Here is a 23,629-nt window from a genome sequence, read left to right on the forward strand (position 1 = left end):
ACCAGTATGGTAAGAAAGGCAAAATCAGAGTATGAGAGGAGCTTAGCTTACTAGAATTAGAATACTAAAATGTGCATGATATCTATTACTGATAACACAAAAGAGCTATTGACAAAAAAAAAAATAAATAAAAAAAAATAAATAAATAAAAATAAAATAATAATAATAAGTGTAGAATTCACAAAAGGGCGGATGAATTCAGCAATGATTGGAAATTATTTACATATATATTACTATGCAAAATTCATGTATGCTGATCATCAGTGAATAAAAGCAAATTCTTAAAAACCAAGCAAAATATAAATAAAAATGGAAATAAATACATATAATAAGCACAAAAAATTTTACAAGATGATCTGCTGTTCCATCAACGAACATGTATTCCTGCCACCCTAGATGAATTGCCCCCCTCCCCGTAGATATCTGTTGAGCTACCAAATGTATACAGCTGCTGTTTATTATTGGTTAGGTATTTATATTTTTCAAACAAATATCTTTCACTCTCCTCATAATTTTTTTTTAAATTATGTTTAGAGTTTATAGATCGCATGTTATTCGCTCCACCCAGCAACTAATATGACATGCATGTATCACATGTTAATTATTAATAATTTGTTTCCAGTAATAAAAATATTTCTATTCAATACCTGTTCTTTCTCTACCTTATATTTCATATTCTCACATGATTCATTAATGATGGTTCACTATTTACACCTTTTAGTAATCAACCAAATATGGCTTTCTCCTTAATAATAGCTTTCTAATACACAGTGAAACAAAACATTAGTTTTTCCCTCCCCTCCACATGCAAATTTGGTTACAATTGAAGAACTACCATGATATAAGGCATGTCTGCAGATATTCAAGGACATAATTGTCATATGGCACAGTGTTTTCTAATTGCAATCCTGATCCAGATGGTTAGGATTGCAGCGAGGAGAGTCCAGATCGTCTTGACATGAACATGTTATGTGGCAAAGTATAAGGTTATGCATTTTGAGTGACAAGATTACTATATATGTACCATATTGATGGAACTGTACTCCAGGAAATAGATAAAGCCATGGATTTGGGAGTGTTAGTAAATAGAGAGAGAGTTGGGGCATACTGCAAAATTGGCTGAACAGCTCATCAGATTACTTGGTTAGTGAAAAACACTCTGGTGAGCAGACCTTTTTATAGGGCCTTGGTAAGAACCCAACTTGACTGCTGTGCACTGATCTGGTCACCTGGGTTTCTTGGGGTGAGGAGGAGATGGAGAGAATCTAGAGATGTGTGACCAATATGGTGGCAGGAACTCTATGGAATATACCTTATGAGGATAGGTTGAAGATTTGTGAGTTACAGAAACTGTTTGAAAGGCAGAAAAGGGATGATATAATTGAGACATACAAATTACTGAAGAGTGTTTACAGAATTAATACAGAAGAAATTTTTCAGAATAGGTCTGGTGGTGGTGTGGGAGAACTAGAGGCCATCCCTGGAAATTGACAATAGTATGAAGACTAGATTTTTTGCTTGGAGAGTGGTGAATGAGTGTGATAGTTTGCTGTGAACTCATTCACATTCATGCCATGAATGTGAATGAGTTCACAGCAAATTATGATAAATAATCAAGAAAAGATTTGATAGTGTTGGCATAACATTTAGTGCAGTTTTTCAAACTTTTCCCAGCAACCAATAATATAAAATACATTTAATCTCTTTACCCAGCACATACAGAAGCAATATTCGAGGGAAATGAGGCAGTACACTACCAGGCAATTCAGAGCAAAAGGTGGAGCAAGACCCAAGTCCTTTGCTGCATTCCAAAAATGAAGGTTTTGCACTCTTAAGTTTCTACCTTGTCCAGATCTCAAGAGAACCAACCAATTAAAAAAAAAGCTGTTAGGTCAGAGAAACCCTTATCAAAGGCATTAATAAAATATAAATATAAGGATGCCTGGAGAGCACTTGTGTCTTTTAAGTAGAACAAACTAAGACAACTCCGATGCCACTCTCTGGTCAAATTTTCAAAGCTTCTTTCAAAATTTCTACACATATCCTGATTTAAATAAGGCTGGATCTTTAATATCTCCTTTTTCATTTTAATTAGTTTAATATCAAAAGGCCTATAAATATTAAGATGATAAGAACAGATACTACACCTTCATGATATCCAAAAGGCTGAGAAGCAAAAAAGTGTAGTATTTGTTCTTTTGTTTTTGAAAGGCAGCAAAGTGCATTGCAGCTTACTCCACCTTGACAGCATAGTGCCCTGGTGTTGTATTACCTCTAGGGCAGTGTTTCTCAAACTTCAGATATCAGTGTACTCCTCCTTAAATTTTCATTATTACCAAGCCCCCCCTAATCAAAATAATAATAAATAAATAAAAACATATATTTCATTGTGAATGTCTATTTTATTTGAATTTAGATGTACATGTAAGCAAAAATATATGATTTATTTTTAATAGAACAAAATTCATAAAGATACTACAAATTTTTACTTAATTTAAATCATTTATCATCAATGAGAGAAGTGAAATTGATCTTATGGTGGGATACAATTTCAACACAATTTGGCTCTATAGTTGTTAATTTCAATCTCAGATGTGACTCGACATCTATAATGCAATTCCTCTTCTTCGTCTTAATATCTACAAGGGCCGAAAATCCAACTTTTGCATAGATATGAACTTGGAAATGGAAAAATGAATCTTAGAGCTTTATCTGTTAATTCAGGAAATTCATTCTGTATTTGTAGCCAAAATGATGATAACGTATTTTCGTTGTATTTATTTTTTAGGAAACCATCAGAAGCTAGTTCTAAATTGTTCTAAATTTATTTTGAAAAAATTCTACAGGTTTGTCCTTGTATTCATTATGTTTTGATTAAAAATGGCAATGTAAATTAGATGGTTTCATGTTTTCATTTATTAAAATTTCACCACAAATGACACCTTCCATTAAGTGTCATTTGTGGTGAAACTTGCAAGTAACTCATATCGTACTTTTACAAAGTTTTTTCATCTTCCTATTCAGTTCTTTAGAGATGTCAGACAACACACCCTTATCAATTTCATTTGATCCAGATACAAACAATATCAACATTTTCCTGTTGCTTACAGCTACTTGTATCTGCTATACTGCTGTGTTTTGTGCGTTTTATAAATCCAGTCTTTAGCCAATGATCCATACTTAAAAAATTACAATATTTATCATAGGTATTATAACTTCTGTACATTATTAAAGTAATTACCATATTTTTCCGTGTATAAGACGATGCTGGGGGCCGTATTATACATGGGGGGGGGGTTCACTCTCACTCCATCAGTGAGAAATGAAACACACACATGAATCTGAAACAACAGTTTCATAAAACAATTCATGTCCTTACTGCATATAATAAAGTAAAAAGAAAAGCATAGCAAATTTAGTAACAAACATGAATTTTATGATTTAATTTTGTTATAATTTAAATACTACACTGAAAAAAAAAAAAAAAAAAAAAAAAAAAAAAAAAAAAAAAAAAAAAAAAAGGAATTTTATTTTATTCCACAGGTGCACTTGCAATAAAACATAGGATTTATTTTAATTCATAGGAATAAACAGAGTGTGGTTTTCACTACACCTATTTTTTCAGAAGACGAATGAAAATGTCCTTGTATAGTGCTAAATATCCCTTCTCCAACAGACATTACACTGCAAATGCAAGCAAAATAAGTAGCTTTATTGTACCACTACACACAGTACAGACACAATTGGAGTCTATGCATGTATAATGATAAACAACTCTCTCCTCTCACAGATACTATACATAACCCATTAAGACAATACTAATTTTACAATTAAAATTTAATCAAAAACATTGAAACTGCTGTGCAACCACAGAAGCGAGAGCAGTCGCTGGCAGATTGCCAAAAAGAGTCAATTCATGTTGAAGGGGAGAAAGGAATCAGGCAATGTACGAATTAGTCACCAACATGCAAAATCACGTGCTTTATATGTAACATTTTCCAACTGTTATACAAGCAAAATAGTTACCAATTTAAAAACTAGAATTTTCATAAAAGAAAGCTAATTTTCCGACATATAATAATATACACTCATCCCACGAAACGCATTGATTACCCTATTATCGGAATGGATTCGCCTTCTTCTGCCATGCGCAGAAGTGTCGAGGGGGGTCTCGCATCTATGGGCAAAGTAGCATGTCATATGTATTTAAAACTCTTTGTAAAAATGCACATGCTCAATACAGAAGTGACATAATATACCGCTGAGGGAGTTCCCTTTCGAAAGGAAACACACTGCCCAAATGTGAATGTTGAATGTGTTAAAGCTATGAAATCTATGCAAGATGTACTCTGATATTTTCTATTATATTTCACTAAAAAAAAAAAAAAAAAAAAAAAAAAAAATGCTGGTCGTGACCAACCAAACTGATTTCATGGCTCAATTGGTTGCGACCTGCTGTTTAAAGAAATGGTTTAGGGCCTCCGTCAATGAGTCTAAAGACTCCACGGCATTGACATATAATAATAATAAAACCTCTACTTATTAATTTTCATATATTAATATTTTAGAGTATATAATATATTTACAAAAAAATTTTTTTTTTTAAATCAGCTAATGCCTATTTGTTCCCGTATAGGGAGTAGGCGGGGCCGTTTACCCTATCTAACTTTTGGAGACTGAGTGGGCAGTTCAATCTCCACTGGTAGCCAATCAGAGAGAGATAGCTGGCCCAAGGCTATCACTTGGGCCAGCTATCTCTCTCTGATTGACTACCAGTGGAGATTGAACTGCCCACTCATGCCCAGTATAATATATAGGAATACCTAATATCCACTAATTTCCTAACAAGTGCTTTCATGTTATGTGTAAAATAAAATTTAATTTTATTATTATTATCAACAGACTTCTTCCATGGAGTCAGAGATTCATCATGAGGTCCAACTCTCACATGCACAACTCATTGTACCTCGGCATAAATGCATTCACTGCCACTGCACTCACCACACTCTCAGACAATGCATTCCAATCACCCACTAATATCCATGCAAAAAAATCGACTCCTCACCGCTTGCTCATACCCACCTTATACAGCTTCCAGGGATGGCCTCTTATTCTCCCCATCTCTAGATATTCTATGAAAAATCTCATCCACACTAATCTGGTAATTGCCTCTTACCAACTGATATGTCTTGATCATATGTCTCCCTTCTATCCACTAGGCTCTGTAATTTGCATTCTCTCAATCTTTTTTTTGTATTGCACATTCCAGAGACCAGAAACCAACTTAGTCAATCTGGACCCTCTCCAACATCCCATCATGCTTTTGAAAAACCTATGCGGCCTGATCAAAATCTTGTACAATGGAATCAAAACATCCTTACTTCTCAGTGTTCTCTGCATCATTCCCATTATCTGCTGTGTTGTCCTCACAATTTTAGCAAAACATCCACGAAATTTCAAGTCTGTATCTATCATAAACCCCGGATCTTTCATCACCTCCACCTCCTCTAATATCCCCACCAATCCTATGCTCTGCATCCCTTCTTTTCTTCCCAAATTTTAAAACCATATACTTTGCAACATTATATCCTCCTGCTAAGAATAGCATCTGTAAGTGGTCCAACAAATTTCAAGAGACTGGTTGCATCTGTAAAGGGAAGAGTCTCAGCTGACCACATGAGTGACAAAACAGTTGATTATGTTTGAAGTCTGATGAAGCCATCACGACAGTGCGGCCATAAGCAAAACTTACCACAGAAAACAGTGTGGCGAATTCTAAGGAAACACCTTTACACTTACTGCAGGCTATTACACCAAATGATAAGCTAGCCTGCTTCTCTTTTTGCTCAGACATTATGGCCCACATCGAAGAGGATGAAATATTCATGTCAAGAATGTGTTTCAGTGATAAAGCCACAATTCATGCCAGGAAAAGTGAACCGACAAAATATCCATGTATCGGGTTCTGAAACCACACATACAGCTGTTGAACATGTCAAGGGACAGCTCACAGGTAAATGTGTTTTGTGCATTGACAGAAGATAAAGTTATGGACCTTTCATGTTTGCTGAAAAAAATGTAACTGGAATTGTACTGTGACATGTTGGAGATATGACTATTGCCACAACTTCTGAATGTCAGACCCAATACTGTCTTTCAGCAAGATGGAGCACAGCCACATATTCATTACAAAGTCATGTCCCTTTTGGACATCCAACTTACTGGCAGATGGATAGGCTGAATGGGTCTGCACAGTCACCAGACCTTATGCCCCTAGACTTTTTCTTCTGGAGGTATGTAAAGGACAAAGTTTATGCCACCTTTGTCACAAAACTTGCTTGATCTGAAGGATCGCATCGCAGAACTTTTAGAAACAATTGATTGCCAGATGTTGGTTTCTATGTGGCAAGAAGTCACATATCGTTTTGACATGTGCCATGTGACACATTGAACTTTCATAAATCAGATTACTATTACAACTAATGCAAGTTTCGTATTATTGTGTTCAATAAATGTTCTAATCGCTCATGTCATTTTGACTCACCATGTATATACAATATAAATATCATATATAATTTGAAATAATTTCGAATTGCATTTGAGATTTTTGATATCATAAAGATATTTCACAAATGCTAATTTTACAAATAAAATCTTACTGAAAAAGTTGCAATTAATGCCATTATAAGCTTTGTGAAAGTGTGTGCCCATCCTATGTGGAAGTGACAAAAGCTAATTCCCACTGATGGTTTCAGTATGTCTGGACATAGCCTAGCATGACCATGTTAATTTGACCTACTTTGTAAAACAGCTATTTGAACAAAACTTTCTCTAAACATGTAAATTTGATATCCATTTAAGTGCAATCCACCAGTCATATTCCTTCATTTAATACATCTAAAAACTGAACACCATTCTTCCTAAACAACACTGATTCATATGTAATCTGATCTTTCTTTTTCAATTCATCATACCATCATTCAATGACTAACAAACTTTACCCTCTCTCTCTCATTCTTCTTTTTCACTTTTTCCAGTAACTCTTTCATTCTTCTTACATTCTAAACACTTATCATCTTTTAAATCATGGCCTACTTACAGCTAAGTAATCTGGCTTTTCATAAACTTTGTTTTGCTAGTATATGATGGTTAATCTCTTCTATGTAGTCTGCAAATCTGTCAACTGTGTGTGTGTGTGTGTGTGTGTGTGTGCAAGCATGTGGTTTGCCTGTTTAGAGGAAAATCACTGTCAGCTCTGTCTAAGATTGCCAGAATAAAGTTCAATAAAGTGGGACTTGAAACAAAGTTGCTTTCTCAAAGAAGTGATGCATGGTAAGACTACTTGGCTACAGTGATATGTTTCTTTTAAAAGATTTATAAATAAATGTAATGGTTTAAAGTTTTCTATATACATTCTATATTTAGATTGACTGTCTTTTGTATGTCATGAATTTTGCACAAACCTAGTGTGAAAGTTACTAGCAGGTATGGCAGAAATTCTGATTTTTAAAAAATATTTTTGGATCCATAATAAATGTGCATAGTTAAAATTTATTATATCTGAGCTAAAGCACTGAACAAGCAATAATAAATGTAGATTATGATCCATTCTTTGGGTTAAAAACTTATTATGACAAAATTATGGATAATACTAATATGCTAGAGGTAATAATTTTATCACAAACCAAAATAATTACTTGACATTTCAATTTTCATATTAAAGTCATTATCATCAGTAGTAATACACACACAGGGGCATGCCAAGGGTATTTGCTGCCCAGGTGCAAACTTTTATCGGCCGCCCCTAATTTCCCTAATACTGCATTGTATAATCCAAATTAGATATTAGCTACATAAAATGCCGCCTGGGTGCGGTATATATCCCTTGCACCCTCGGGTTGGCGTGGCCCTGTACACACACACGTACACACACACACGTACACACACACACAAAGAAACAAGCTACATTATATAACACACTAACATATCAAAGTATAATTAATTTAGTCAACTGCTAAGCCTATCAGTCTCACATCTGGTGAGGAGAAAAAAAATGTACATAAACCCACCCACATATATAACACTACAAAAAAAGTTAGTCCAGTTCGTTATGCTATTCCAACACACACACAAATATTTTACTAATATTATTTCTCACCTTGTGGAGGGCCAACAGTAAGTGTAACAGAATATCCTGAATCCTTGATCAGATTTACAATATCACCATGGTGCATACTTAAAATACTAATACCACTAACTGCAAGAATTCTATCCCCTACATGTAACTGTCCACATCGGTCAGCTGGACTTCCTTCTATAATGCGACCTGATAGAGAAAATATAAATTAACCTTACTACACTGAAAAGATAAATTTATCATATATATTTTATTAACTGGCATAAAATAGCTTGAATAAGATTATCATTTATCTTAATTAACCAAATATTTCATAAGAGATTAAATCAAGCAATCACCTATTGTGGAACCTGCTCTGCTAACAGACGAAATAATAACAAATCCAAACCCTTCATTCTCTTTCCTTGTTACTGTTACATCATATGGATAAATACTTTCTGTTGACCTGGTGTGATAAGCAGAATCTGGAAAAGAGAGAGAGAGAGAGATGGATAAACACCACAATTCATGTCAAATCCCTCCTTTTTTACACAAAAATGCACATTAGCTAATAGTATTTTACTAACACATCCTTGTTAGCAAAGGACTACATGGGATTTAAACATTATAATATGATAGTGATTATTCTAATTTTTAAAAGAGAATGATTCAAAATCTAAAAAGGCACTGATTGGTATATTATGCTTTTAGAATGGCATAATCATGTTTAAATTCTGAAGAACAGTTTGACCCTTAATTGTGTAGACAGAAGAATTCAATTTGTCAGGATGTTTTCCTATAAATGCTTTGTTAAAAAATCAGCATGCTTTATATGAAATCCAAGTCTCATTTTGTAATTTGGTGGAGGCAATATCAGAATGTATTCCAAGGTCAAGAGGATAAATAGAGCAGGTGTGAAATGGATGAATCAAGAGCATGCATCCAGGTATGCAACCTGGAAGAAGTACAAGATGAGTGGTCATAACAACTAGTTGCATGAGAAGTACAAAGAGTAGGCAAGGAAGGCGACTTGTTTGATCAGGGTAGCAAAAGTGCAGTATGAGCTAATGTGGCTAAAAAATCCTATGGCATTTTTTCAATATGTGGCCAGTAGAAGAAAGAATGATTATGAAAGGATGGTACCGATTGGTGAAATGGAGGAAAGATAACCACTGCAGAGGACATAGTGAGGTATTTAATGAGCAATTTATAAAGATATTTCGTTCTTGTGAATGTGACATCATGCAGAACTTGAATGCAGTGGGAAAGGAGGAGGAGGAACTGTTAATAAGTGAGCAGGAGATATATGAAGAATTTAATAAATTTGATGTAAATAAGGCTGTAGGACTTGATGCTATTTCACCATGTGTTTTGAGGGAATGTTCCAGGGAGTTAACAACAGATTTTACATATCTTTTTAACGAGTCTTGCATTGGACCAAGTTCCAAAGGAGTGGAAAGAGGATAATATTTTTCCTCATAAGGGAGGTGATAAGACTAAGGGTTTGAATTATAGGCCAGTCTGTATTTCAGGAATTGTGGTTAAATTGTTAGAGAGATTCAGAACTGGGTTAACAACAGAAAAATACTCTTTGGTGGCCAGCATGGGTTTGTTAAAGGAAGATAGTGTTTTAGTGATCTGCTTGCTTATTATAATAAGATGACAAATGCATTGGATAAGGGTGATGCATACACAGTGGTATATTTAGATTTTGCAAAGGCCTTTGGTAAATTGGTGTGCTGGATTGGAGATTGGTTGTCTGATAGGTATCAGCAAGTTGTCTATGGAGGAACAATATTCCAGAAGAGGAAAGTAATGTACCCCTTTATATTTTGGGTCCACTCTCTCTCTCTCTCTCTCTGTGTGTGTGTGTGTGTGTGGATATTGGGAGAAGTCTGAATGGTGATATACAGCTGTTTGCAGATGATGCAAAGTTGGGGAGAGTTATCAGGAGTAGAGCAGATGCTGTGCTTTGCAAGAGGACTTGAATGCACTGGTTGAATGGGTAAATGAGTAGGGATGTTAATTCAATGTTGCAAAGTGTAAATTTAGGAAGCAGTGATGGGATGTAGAGTACACAATAGGTGGAAATATCTTGGAAGAGGAGATGAGAGATCTGGAAGTGATTGTGGACTAAAATTTTGGAGACATATTGCTAAAACTGTGAGGACAGCACAGTGGATAATGGGAATGATGTGGAGAGCCATGACTTGTAGAAGTAAGGATGTTAAATTTGATCAGGCCAAATATGGATTTCTGTGCACAGATTTGGTCACCTGGTTTTCAAAAAAAAAGATGATGTATTAGAAAAGGTCCAGAGATGCAATTTACAGAAACTGCTGGATAGAAGGAGGAGGAGGAGGAGGAGGAGAGGGAATATAAACAAGACATATAAGCAGTTAAGGAGTTATTACCAGATTAATGTGGGAGAGCTTTTACAAAGAGATCATCCCTGGAAATTGGATAAGGAGAGTTGTGAGTGATTAGAATGCATTGCCTGAGAGTGTGGTGAGCACAGAGACAGTGAACATATTTAAGGCTACGTATGATAAACTGTGTGGGTAACAGTGGGACCTTCCACGACAAATCTTTTGACTCCATGGAAGTTTAATAATAATAATTACTTTATTATTAGAAAATTCATTTATTCCATTCTTTTGTGACATGTGACTAAAAAAAACCTAGACTTCTGTTAAAAAAAAAATTGGTTTATTTATTTCAAAAGATGCTTACATTTTAATCTGGATGCCAACTGCATTCCCACTGACAATTTAGTTTCAGTTAATTCAAAGTTGAAAATACTGTAACTGGTCAGAAGAAAATACTTTTCTTTCCTAGATTTTTTTATTTTTTATTTTATTTTTTGTTCACTAAAACATTTTGCAAAGGTTGATCTCAAACTTTATAATTTTTAATGGATCAAACAAGTGCATATATGCTTATGCATTATCACACTGCTGTTTATTGTATACTAGCTACATTGACATTATAATTAATTTGTGTAAGAGAGTAAGTTGAAAACCCTGCACAGATCATTTTATTTTTACCTTTGTCATATAACCAATGTTGATATATTACTTGATTATCTTAATTAAATGTCTATAGCAGACCCAAGGCCTATTGTTAGGGATGAGATATCCCCCCCCCCTAAATTCAGGATAATATGCAAAATTAAAAACATAAAAGACTTTTGTGGTTGAGATACAATTTTTCCAGTTTTTTGCTACCCATCAAACTTGCTGCTAGGCATTGCCTTAGTTGACTAGTGGATTACAATGGCCCTAACTAGACCTCTCATTGGTAGATGATTTTCAGCATCCAGTGAAATACCACTGCCTTCTGATTGCAGAAGAGAAGTTGCAACTAACATGTTTCTCCCACAAAGTAAGGATTCCTCCAAAAACAACACATCCATTTCATCAATACAACTGTTAATGATATACACCATCACTTACAAGCATCAAACCAACCTGCTATTCCGAACAGAATCTCAACTGCGCCTTACATGACTACAATCCAATCCAGCTATGCCAGCCACATCTTGCAGGATGCTTTAGATAAAAGGAAGGGACACGTAATTTTGTCAAAGTAGACATTCCTTGCCAAAGGTTATCAAATCTGGAATCCCTACTTTTTAATATGTGCTGGCTTGAGATTTCTTTACCTAACTTTATAGCTTTCATTTGCTTCCTTTACCATCCTCCTGATTCAGACAATGCTGCTAATTTTGAATACTTATGTCTAAAAGTTAATTTCATACAGTCTAATTGACCCATATTGTTAGATTATCTTTCTTAGTGTTCTTAACATAAGCTGGTTCCCCTTCTCCAACCTTACAGATTAAATGACTCAACAGGAAGGGAAGTTGAGTTATTTGGTGCCAATCATGATGTAACACAAATGCTTAACCTGCAAACAAGAATATCAAAGACCATCCTTGTCATTCTTCGAACACACTGCATTTCCCCCCCCTTTTACTAGCTCTCTCTCCAAATATCTGGTCTCCTTTTGGCAACTCTGACTATAATCTTATCACATGGATCTACTCCCAGCTAATCTCAGCCTCATATCCTATGGCACTAAACTGGTGCTAAGTCAGATGATTTCTGCGATGTCTACACATCTCTTCCAATCATTCATCATCATGCATATCAAGGATTTAGACCTAGCATGGCCTGTTCCAGCCTTAGAAGTCATCGTTGAATCGTTTAAGAGGATGTCCTGGTTTTCTTTTTCCTAATGGCTTGTACTTTAAGGATTGTTTTGGTACTCTTTCTGTTTTCATTCTTTGAATGTGTTCCATCCATTTATGTTTATATTTTTTAATTTTTTTCTATTACTGGTTCTTGGTTTAATTCTTTCATAATTTCTTCATTTCTTTTGTGATCAAATAGGGTATACTTTGCAGTTTTTCTCATAAACTTTATTTCTGCTGTTATTAATCTTTGTTTATCTTTTTGTTTTATTGTCCAGATTTTGCTTCCATACATTAAGACTGGTAGGACTAATGTATTGTATACTTTAGTCTGGTTTGCTTTTAAACTAGGTTTGGTTTAAATATAGAGTTAATTACACCTGCTATTTTAAAAATATTTTGCAATTTTTATGTTTATATCTTTTTCATTTTCATATGTGATCATACATCCTAGGTAGTTAAATGAATTCACCTGTTCTAAGATCTTGTTATCTATTACTATTTTAGTTCTTGCTGGATCTTTCCTTTAAAAGCCATAGTTTTTGTTTGATTTTTGTTTGATAGTTTGATTTTTCTGTTGATATTATCATACCATAATCTTTGGCTATCTCATTTAGATCTAAAATAACTTTCTTTAAGTTATCTTCAGAATTTGTAATTATTATTTGCTTGTCGGCAAAAAGGAGAGTATTTAAGTTCACTGTAGGAGAAAGTTTAATTCCTTGATGTAAATTTTTACTCCATTTTATTATTATTTCGTTTAAGTAGATATTAAAAAGAGTTGCTGAGAGGGGACATCCCTGTCGGACCCCTTGGTTTATCTCTCTCGTATATGATAGCTCGTGATTTAATCTTATTTGTATTTGATTATTTTCATATATACTTGTGATAGCTTTTAGGATATTATTTGGTATTTGTCTTTCTTTTAATATGTTAAATAATATGTTTCTTTTAACTTTGCCAAATGCATTTTCTAAGTCAATAAATGCAATATGTGTTTCTAAATTGTATTATCTTCTTTTCTCTATTATTAATTTTAAGCAAAAGGCCGGGTCTATACATGATTGTCCTTTTCGAAATCCATTCTGTAAAATAACATTTTCGGAATATTTCATTAGTTTGCTATTTAAGATTCTGCTATACATTTTGTAACAGGAATTTAGTATACTGATACCTCTATAGTTTTTCGGGTCATCTCTATTACCTTTTTTTAAAGATAGGAATTACAATTGCTTTTTTCCATTCTATTGGGGGGGGGGGGGATACCAGTTGAATAAATTTTATTAAAAAATAAAAGAGTCTTTCTTTGAATCTTGTTCCTGCGTATTTATATAGTTCTAAACATAGGCTGGTTCCCCTTCCAATCTCTGCCAATGTTCGCATTAATGTTTTTGCTCTTCTGATCCAAACACCTCTTAGGAAACTTTGGTATTCATAACAAACTGGATCCCTCATCTAAACTGACAGATGAAGTCAGAAGAGAAGCCAAATGATTTCCTATCGGTCATGCCAATCAGAATAATACCAGATAATCCTCATTATTCTTCCAATATACTAGCCTTTTCCTTAAGGAGCATTGCATTGCATTGCATTACTCAGCATTGCAACTCTGACAATAACCTTATCCAAGTCTCCTTTTCTACAGGTCAGCTTCTTCACAGCCAAACTCAGCCTCACCCTAAGGCACTACAACAGCACAAGTGGGATTTCTATATCTCTTTTCCATGGTATGACTGCTGTTTCTGCTCATTCTGATCCAAACACCTCTTTTGAGCAAATAACTGAAATAATTCTTACTAAAATGAGGACCTCCATTCGCTACTCCACAGCAAATCTCCAACTTTTATCCAAGCCCTGTTTCTTTACAAATGTGTCATTGCAGTCTATGATAAAAATTCAATATATATATTGAATTTTTGAATATATATATTTGAATATATTTGAATTTGAATATATATATTCAATGGCTCGAGTCAAAAACTTCACTATAGCCTACACTACAGCTCAAAACAACATCCTAATCAGACTTCTTAAGGACCAAATGCAGTAAGCTTGACTTCTGTTGAACTGGAAGATGAGTCATTTGGTCTCTCACTGAGAGACCAAATGACTCAAACTTCACCCCCCCCCCCCTCATTCTCATGCTACCATCATCCAAAGATAATGCAGATCTCTTGATATCAGTCTTTTTATCCATTAATAAAGACCATTAATGGATAAAAAGAATACATCAAGAAGAATTTAATATTCTTCTTGTTCTTCACCCACAGTCTATGTAGACCACTGGGACACTATAAAAGTGACAGTCTTAACATAACCTCTCCAGGTGTTTCTGTCTTGGGATCTCCTTAATAAGGTGGAGAACAAAGAATTAATCAATTTTCTAATATTATGTATCCAGGTGATTCTAGGTCACCGCTGATATTTTTTACAGCATTTTTCCTATAGTTAAATGATTTTTCCCAACAGATTTAAAATTCTATCCTCAGTTTTGCAAGTGACAGATCAAGTCATCTAGTAATATTTTAGGTCTAGCCATCAGAGCTGATTCTTATATATTTTATTTTTATTGGTGATACTTTCTTGTGTTCTGGCAATGGAATAAATTTTCCTTCAACTTCATCATTGGTTACCTGTGCCATGTATGTCATCTTCAAAAATTTTCTACAGCACTTCATCTCAAAAGCCAATAGTCTTTTCTCATCTTCCTTCAGCAATGTCCAACTCTTACATTTGTATACAGTAGATTCCAGTTAATTGAGGCAGCCATTTATTTGGCACAAATACCGAAGAACAGAAACAAATGAGGAATATAACCCAAAGTTGCTTCGCTTATTTGTACCACCTTGCCACTTTACTGAAACAGTGGCTATAGATGGTGCACATGTAGTAAATTGCATAGTGTTGTTGTCAGTCAGCACCGGTATGCAGAGAGGACGTGTGTATTTTGACAGTTTAATGACAGTAAATTTTACTTTTAATAGGGGCCTTATTAAAAATAAAATTTATTTACTTTTAATAAGGCCTCTGTCAAGATACCAAGGAAAGGTTAGCAGATAAAATCGCTTTACTTGACAAAATAAAAAGTCAACCGTCTAACACCAGTCATCAGCTGGCAGAGAGAACTGGTATTACAAAATCTACAATCTAGGTTTGTTAGGCCAGCAGGACAAAGTGTGAGAAGAATGGGCATCATGCGATGAACAACTGGGAAATTCCCAAAAACGGAAGCAAGAAGTCAAGGATCCAGATGTTGAGGAGGTTCTCAATCAATGGTTCTCTGTTGTAAGTGGATGAGGCATGCTTGTTAATAGTCAAATGTTAAAAACCAAATCAGAAGAGTTGACTAGAAAAGCTCGGCCATGTAAGCTTTAAAGCTACAGATGGTTGGTCATCACAATGGAAAACCAGACATGAAATAAAATTTAAGAAGACACACAGTGAGAAGGACAGTGCAGATACTGTGAACACTGAACAGTGGTAACCAACTAAATGACCCGAAATGCTGCAGAAGTTTAGTTCTGATGAAATCTATGATGATCACGAAACATGTTTGTTTTTCAGCAGCATTCTTTGTATTAACACATTTAAGAGAAATACAAAAAAAGAGGAACTGACAACGTGGAATTGCTTACACAGCTTATTTCAACAGCAGTCTTTTTTTTACTTCTTTGAGTGGATAACATTTTCAAAATGTGCGCATCTAATAATCATGTGAGTCAATTATAACAGATATTTTCAAAATAGTGATTTTTAGGATATTGTGCCAATTAGACTGGTACTTTATTTTTTTTTTTTTTATATAGCAGAAATAATGTGATATGTTCATAGAAATTACACAGAATAATCACTTAATGATTATTTCTGCCATTTGTGTACTACTACAGAAAGGAAAGCAATATGCAGTATGTAATGGTGCATTATGAGATTTAGCCAGGAAGAACAAATAGTATCAAATTTTTAGCATGCAGCAAGCAGTGTTTGTTATAAAATTTCTTCACCTAATAGAGCACACAAATGACAAAAATAGATCACAAATATAAATATGCCTAATCTTTGCTTCTGCTCTAGAGTCAAAATAAAACCAATATTGCATAATAACCAACAAATAACAAATGAGAGAGCCTGCAATGTAAACAATGCATTAATGAAAATGAAGAAACATTGCATAACTGCATACAGAGAGTTACTGTTATACAACTATTACATGCATGATACCATAATCTGTGTCAGTTTTACATAAATGAACAGGCAAAAATCTTTTATAACTGACTGCCATATGTCTTCTTCTTTGGAGTTATTATACTTATTAAAGTATAATTCCATAATTCCAAAGAAAAAGTAAAGAATTTAGAATTTTTAAGGTGCTATAGTTTTCTTAAAAAACAACAACAACGATGTCATGATTTTTTTCCTGTTATATTGCTCATTCCATGTTACACCAGTTTATAATACTTCTACAAATATAAAGAAGTGAAAGTGGAAGTGCTAAAAAACAAAAATGGATGAAATCCAGATGAGTAAGGCTTAAAACTTGGAAAAAAATCAAGATTTTGAAGGTGATATAAAAGGTAGATTAATGTGTACATATATCATTGGTGTATGTTAAGAAGGAATTCAATATGACTGTTCCTTTAAACAGAATACATTACTCTAAGACAGCATCCATGCAAGGTCTTAGAGTTATCAATTGCATTAAACTAAACAACCCCTATCAATACAACTATTTTTCAATATGTCAATATCAAAAGAAGAAATTAAATAAGCAGACAGCTTGAATCTGTACAAAATTTAGTTGTTTTGGTCTTTATGATATGTAATAAGACAGAAATATTTTCTCTTGATGAAATCAACACTGCGTAACAGCAGTTTAAATTTAGAGCTTAGAGTATGCATGGTTAAATGCTATGAATGGTCTGTACTGCTGTATGGTACAGAAACTTGGACCTTGAAGACAACATCAATAAAAAGACTTGAAGCCTTGGAGATGTGGTTATACAGATGAATGTTAAAAATCCCATGGACAGCAAAAACGTCCAATCAGGAAGTACTGGAACAAATGGGGAAATCATGTGAACTTTTAGATACCATAAAAAGAAGGAAATGAAAAATATAAGCTACTTCAATTGATTATAAAAGGGAAGATAAATGAAAGAAGAGGACAAGGAAGATGAAGAAAATCTTGGCTGGCAGACATCAGACAGTGGACTGGCATGAGCTCTGAGAGACTGCTTAGAGTAGCTGAGGATCGCTCAAAATTTGTCAAGGTGGTCGCTGACCTCCCATAGAATGGCACTCAAAGAAGAATAAGATAGATTTTGGTAGATAGTATTATAGAGTTAATTAAAATAATGCTGAATCACTCTCCTTACTTTTTTTATAAAATTATTCCCCTACTCCCCCACACTGCAAATTTAAATACTGCAATGAGATATATTTCTCTGCACTATATGAAGGTTATGTCTAACAGCTCGATGGAATGTAACAAAATATTTTATTATTAATTTTAAAAGTACTGATAACATATATAATTTTCACAGTCAACCAGGCAATTATTATCATGCATTTACCTACTTTTCTAATGTTATTTTAAGATGAAAATACATTTTTCTCACCTAGCGAAGTCATTCGCCGCCTTACTCCAAGTGTCACTCTTCCTTTTAAGGCAGCACTACCCATTAACTGCACCACATGATGATGTGATGTGTTTAATACTGATTGACTATCAACTGATACTATTTCATCTCCAGAGTGTAGCCTTCCATCAAGATCAGCTGCTCCACCAGGAACAATATGGCCAATAGAGACCTAACAACAAACTTTCAAGTTTAATGTCTCAAAACTGTAAATGAGTAACTGGAAGTGAAATTTCTGAATAATGAAAAAAGTTAATTAACCCCTTAACATACAAAGACGTCTGTGACACGTCTTTTGTTTATTGCACCAAAATTGATTTTGAATTTTGGTTTCACATATAAATACAACCGAATATAGACGCTAGACAATCTTGTGCCTATTTCCTTTCAGCCAAGAAAAGTTGCCAATGCTGAGAAAAGTTGTCAAATTCATCATTATTTTTCAAATAATGATGAATTTGATCCAGCAAATCACCCTCGCCCAAAAAATTTGCAGAAAATCAACCGCTTTCTGATTTTTAATTGGTACGTTAAGGGGTTAAATATGCGTTACTTCCTTTAAGTTTTTTTTTTTTTTTTAATTGCAAGTCAATTTTGTTGTAATGTGAAGAATCGTATTTTCAAAGTGGCTGCCGCCATCTTGAAAATATGATTGACATAAAGGTTGAATGGAAAACATTTCAATTACGCTGAAAAAAAAAAATTACATGCTGTTTACATTTTGCTGTTTTGATTTCCTCAGAACACTCAAAAATTATCTTATAATTTTTCCAGTATGCAGTATCTTATAGTTAAACAATTCCTTTTAAATTACCACAGAAAATGGAAATCGTATGTATATCACCTCAATATGATAAAAAATGAATTAAGAAGAAGGGCTATGATGGCAAACAATTCGATGCATAAGCTGTGTATGTAGAAGGAATTGATGTAAGTTTCTGGATGTGTGTGGAGTGAGTGCGAGGGAAGATTGGATTTGTATAAGAGAGATGGCCTACACTTGAATGCATTTGGTATCAGGAGTCTTGAAAAACTAACTGGTATGAGACCTAACTAACACACAGAGTTAGGGACACTAAATCATAATGGAAGGAATTGCGACAATATGTGTGTTAGAGCAATAATATTATGTAACTGTGTTAACGATAGGAATAGGTATTATAATGGTTTTGAGGAGAGAATGATTTTGACTTTGTGTTCATTCGGTTTGGACCATCAAATGTGTGCAAAAATGTCTATATATATAATGCACTAGAGAAGAAAAGTGATTTGCAAGTTGTCCAACTGTGCCAAACAGAATACAGACAAGAGTATACAAAAGAACATGCAGATAGCTTATTATGTCTGTATATGGATGCTAGGAGTATCAGAAACAAAAGAGTAGAGAATTGTTGCCTTCATTAATATACTGGGACCTAATATTGTAGACATTAGTGAGACCTGGGTATCAGAATCAGACATACTAACTGGCATTGAATGCAAAGGGTACAGTATTTCTAGGAAGAATAGAGGATAGGAGAAGAGGGGACATGCTGTTAATGATATCACATCACATGACTTGAATCCAGTTAAAGTTTAGACCTATTACTGCAATACTAGTAACAGTTTTTCATGTGACAATTAATTTCAAAGCCACCTGTTGTGAGGTGGAGTCTAACAAGATGAAATACATGGTGGAATGTTGTTAAAGACCTAAGGTATCAACTGCTAGTGATATAGAAATGCATCACCAAATAAATACGATGGGGTGTGAAAAGAGTAATCATAATGGAGGACTTTAATTATCTGAACATAGTTGGGTAGCAATAAAATCTCATGAGAAGAAGCATCTTGAAGCAGCATGTGACAGAAGGAACTCAAGGTCAAAGAGTGTTAGATTTGATTGTAGTGTCGGGGGGGGGGGGGGTAAGTTAAAGACATAACTATTCTGCCTCCAGTTGGTGACAGTGATCGTACAGTACTCACTTCTGAAGTGGCTAAGTTTACAAATGTTCTATTCAGAAAAGGTTATATGCTGAACTGCAAAGCAGGAAATAATGACCACCTGAGAAGTATAATGAGTTCACTGCAATGGGATTGGTTTCTGGATGGGAAGAATATCGAGAATATAATGCATAGGAAGCATTTAAAATGCTTAAATGATGCAATATCAGAATGTCGTCTGAGAGAGTTCAAAGAATAAATATGTGTAATCTTATTAAGCAAGACATCTGTAAGAAAATAATTATGTGGAAGGAATACCATATGCATGAAGATGATGTCAGTTATGAAAATTATAAGCAGCAGGATAGAAAAGTCAACTGTTGTATGGAAAACTGAGTCTGAGTATGAAAAGAAACTGGCTCTGCAAGCTAAACTAAAGATAAACCCAAAGAATTCTATCAACATGCTGCAAGTAAAAGAAAGAATGAATATGAAAGAATAACTCTACTGAATGCAGATGGTGGTGCAAGGGTGACAGATGCAGAAGAGGTTGTTCAACTAATGAGTGCCCATTTTGCTAAAAGCTATCAACCTAGTGTATGCAACACTGAGTTCAATGCTACCTCTTCACTGGATGAAGAAACTCAGGTGTATGAAGAGGAGGTATTAGAGCTGTTGCACAAACTGCTGATGAGATATCAGCAGAGGTGCTAAAAGAGTGTTCAGATGAACTGGCTATTCCTTTAACTAGACTATATGATTTGAGTCTCAGAACAGGGAAGATTCCTCAGGAGTGGAAAGAATGTATGGTAATCCCATTGTACAAGGGTGGTGCAATGACCAATGAATCCAACTATCAACCAATCAGTATCTTAGGAGTGGTGGTGGGCTCCCATTCAGAAATGGGTTGACAAAGAATCTCTACTCTGCTATGAACAGCATGGGTTTACTAAGGGAAGGTCGTGTTTCAGCAACTTGCTCACATTCTATAATAACGTTACCACTGAGTTAGAAAAGGGGAATGTAAACACCGTGGAAGACTGTTGCATAAATTGGAGAACATGGGATTGGATTATAAACTATTAGCATAGATAAGAGGATGGCTGACTGACAGATATCAAAAAGTCTGATAGAGGTGTAAATCTGCAAGATTCAAGTTAACTAGTGGAGTGCCTCAAGGATCAGTCCTTGGTCAATTTTTATTCAATCTGTGCATTAATGACATTGGGAAGGATTTGACATGCGACACAGCTATATGCTGATGATGTGAAGATAGGTAGGGTAATCAGGAGTGCTGCTGATAGGAAGTACTCACAGAATGATTTTTTTTGAATAGGCTGGAATTGTGGACATGTGAAAATGGCCATCACACTTTAGTGTGATTAGATATCAGTGTCGTATATTGGTGACATTGTCTATAATGGTGAGATTATGCTAGAAGAAACTGATAAAGCTAGGGATCTTGGAGTTTTAGCAGACAGTAAGTTGAAGGTCAAGGATCATACGGCAAAGATTGTAGATACAACTCGGAGAATAACTGCAAAGCTGAAATGAACCTTGACATGATCCCTGTCTGAACTTTCTCATATCCAATTTATTCTCAAATTGAAAAAAATGAGTGCCATACCTTACTAGATCTGCTTATGCGTTTTTTAGTCAAATGGAATGTCTATATCAGAGGTGTCTGAACAAATCTCCAAATTAAAGCATGTCTTTTTTTTTTTTTTTCCCCCAATTAATAAACTATCCTTCTTTCTAAGAGTCAAATCAATTTATAAAGGATAGGCTTCTCCTTTTAATCTACCTGGTGTTTATCAAATTCCTTATCACATGTTGTTTATCATACTCTGATCAAATGGGAAGATTTGCAGCTGTTTGTCATGATAAACATTTAGACTATATTAGAATCCATGAGTTGGAACAATCTGAACTTGCTGAAAATGCCATTTCCTCCAAACATAAGATTCTTCGGAAAAAAATAAAGTCCTGTATAAAAGCTGTGAAATTTCTGCATCGCCTCAAGATGAATAAATCTGATGAGCTTATCCCCTTTATGGGAAGTGTTGTTCTTCACAAGGAAGGACATCTCTCATCATCATCATCATTATATTCCTGACATATACCCTCGGGGAGGGGAGGGGGTGTACAGGATCTTATGATAGTACTACATGAAAAGTTACATCACTACTGACTTCCAACAATTTTACTCCAGATTAGCCTGTTATCTGTCAACATTCTAATATTAGATATTATATTTCTGGTCTTCCAAGGAATTTTTTACTATATTTTTACTATTGCCGGCCTGGTTGGCCGAGTGGGTAGCGTATCTGCTCTCCAGCCAAAAGGCTGTGGTTCGAATCCCACCATGGGCATGGATGTTTGTGATTGTCTGTGAAAGTATTAGTGGTGGTAGTCGGCGTTGGTGTTAGATGATGAAGGCTGGTGGAGTAGTGAGACGAAGAGTTGTGGAGTAGATGCCCTCCCTCAATGAGTCTTTGGACTCCCTGGAGGTGTGATGTAATAATATCAATCAACCTACATCTTGGTCTTCCACTGGGTCTGTTTCTTGCCATCCTGACAAAGAACACTTGTTTAGCTAATCTTTCCTCTCCCATTCAATTTAAGTAGCAACACCACCTGAAACTGGCTTTGCCACATATTTCTGAACATATTCTTGAATGCTAACAATGTCAAGTTCTTTCCTAATAACCTTGTTTTTAATATGATACTACCATTGATTAACAGTTTTATTTCTAACCCATCTCTCAGATCCATAAGTTAAAATTGGTTTGAATACTGTCTTGTATACAGCTAGTTTAGTGTTTTGACTAATATCTCTCTTATTCCATATAAATTTATTCAGCTGACTTAATACCATACCAGCTTTGCTAATTCTGCTGTCTATTTCTAAATTTAATTTGATATCTTCACTAAAAATTGTGCCTAAATAGCTGAAATATTTTAGTTGTTTTATAGGTTCTCCATTCAGGATGCCAGTTGATGTTTCAATTTCTGCCTATTTTCATTGTCTTTGCCTTTTTAATGCTAATTTTCATACAAAATTTATTACAGCAGTTATTTAATTTGGTCAAGGAAACTGGCACACTTGTCCTGGATTTATTTAGGAGTATAACATCAGCTGAATAAAGCAAAGAGCTGAGACCAACATATAATTTGGACTGTAAAAAATAAATAAAGATCAGGATTGCAAAGAGAAGAACAAATCTGAAGGCCAAGGATAGAATCTGAAAAAGTAAAGCAATCAGCCTGCAAACGCAACTAAGTAAGCAAATACCTGGATAGTGTTACAACTGACCCTTTAGGGAGTGCAACACTGAGGTGACTCATGGTAAGGGTGGAGCAAGCTCCGATCACTATTCTTGATATTTCCCCATAATGTGAAACCCAGCTCCTAGGAGCTGGGTTTCACATTATGCCTTTTTCCCAGATCTACAAAACTTAAATACAGATCCTTGTCATATTCTCATGATTTCTCAACTATTTGTCTTAAAGTGAAAATCTCATCCTGAAACCTCTGTTTGGCCTGAATCCAGCTTGTTCTTCTCCAAGCTTTCACTCTACAATTTTTCTTAGCAATTTCTCAAGAATACTTGCATAAATCTTACCAGGAACATTCAGCAGGAAAATATTTCTGTAATTCTCAAATTCAGTTTTATTTCCTTTTTTATAGATCGGTACTATGAGAGCTCTACTCCGATCATATGGAATTTGACCTTATGACCAGGCCTTCTGAATTAT

General features: G+C 34.7%; 1 protein-coding gene across 4 annotated transcripts in view; it reads right to left on the reverse strand.

Moving 5' to 3' along the window:
• LOC150106609 (membrane-associated guanylate kinase, WW and PDZ domain-containing protein 1-like) overlaps positions 1-23,629 on the reverse strand; it is a 494,883-nt gene that overhangs the window by 65,551 nt on the left and 405,703 nt on the right. For all 4 annotated transcript variants that reach the window (XM_090393225.1, XM_090393223.1, XM_090393226.1 and 1 more), the window contains 3 exons: positions 17,927-18,119; positions 8,476-8,601; positions 8,159-8,326 (listed from right to left, as the gene is read on the reverse strand). In XM_090393225.1, coding sequence (XP_090249351.1) covers positions 8,159-8,326; positions 8,476-8,601; positions 17,927-18,119 — 487 coding nt within the window. The remainder of the gene's footprint in view (positions 1-8,158; positions 8,327-8,475; positions 8,602-17,926; positions 18,120-23,629) is intronic.

The sequence above is a fragment of the Typopeltis vanoorti genome, chromosome 5 (assembly GCF_054136105.1).
Source record: "Typopeltis vanoorti isolate ZY-2024b chromosome 5, IOZ_Tvanoo_1.0, whole genome shotgun sequence".
Taxonomy (NCBI): Eukaryota; Metazoa; Arthropoda; class Arachnida; order Uropygi; family Thelyphonidae; genus Typopeltis; species Typopeltis vanoorti.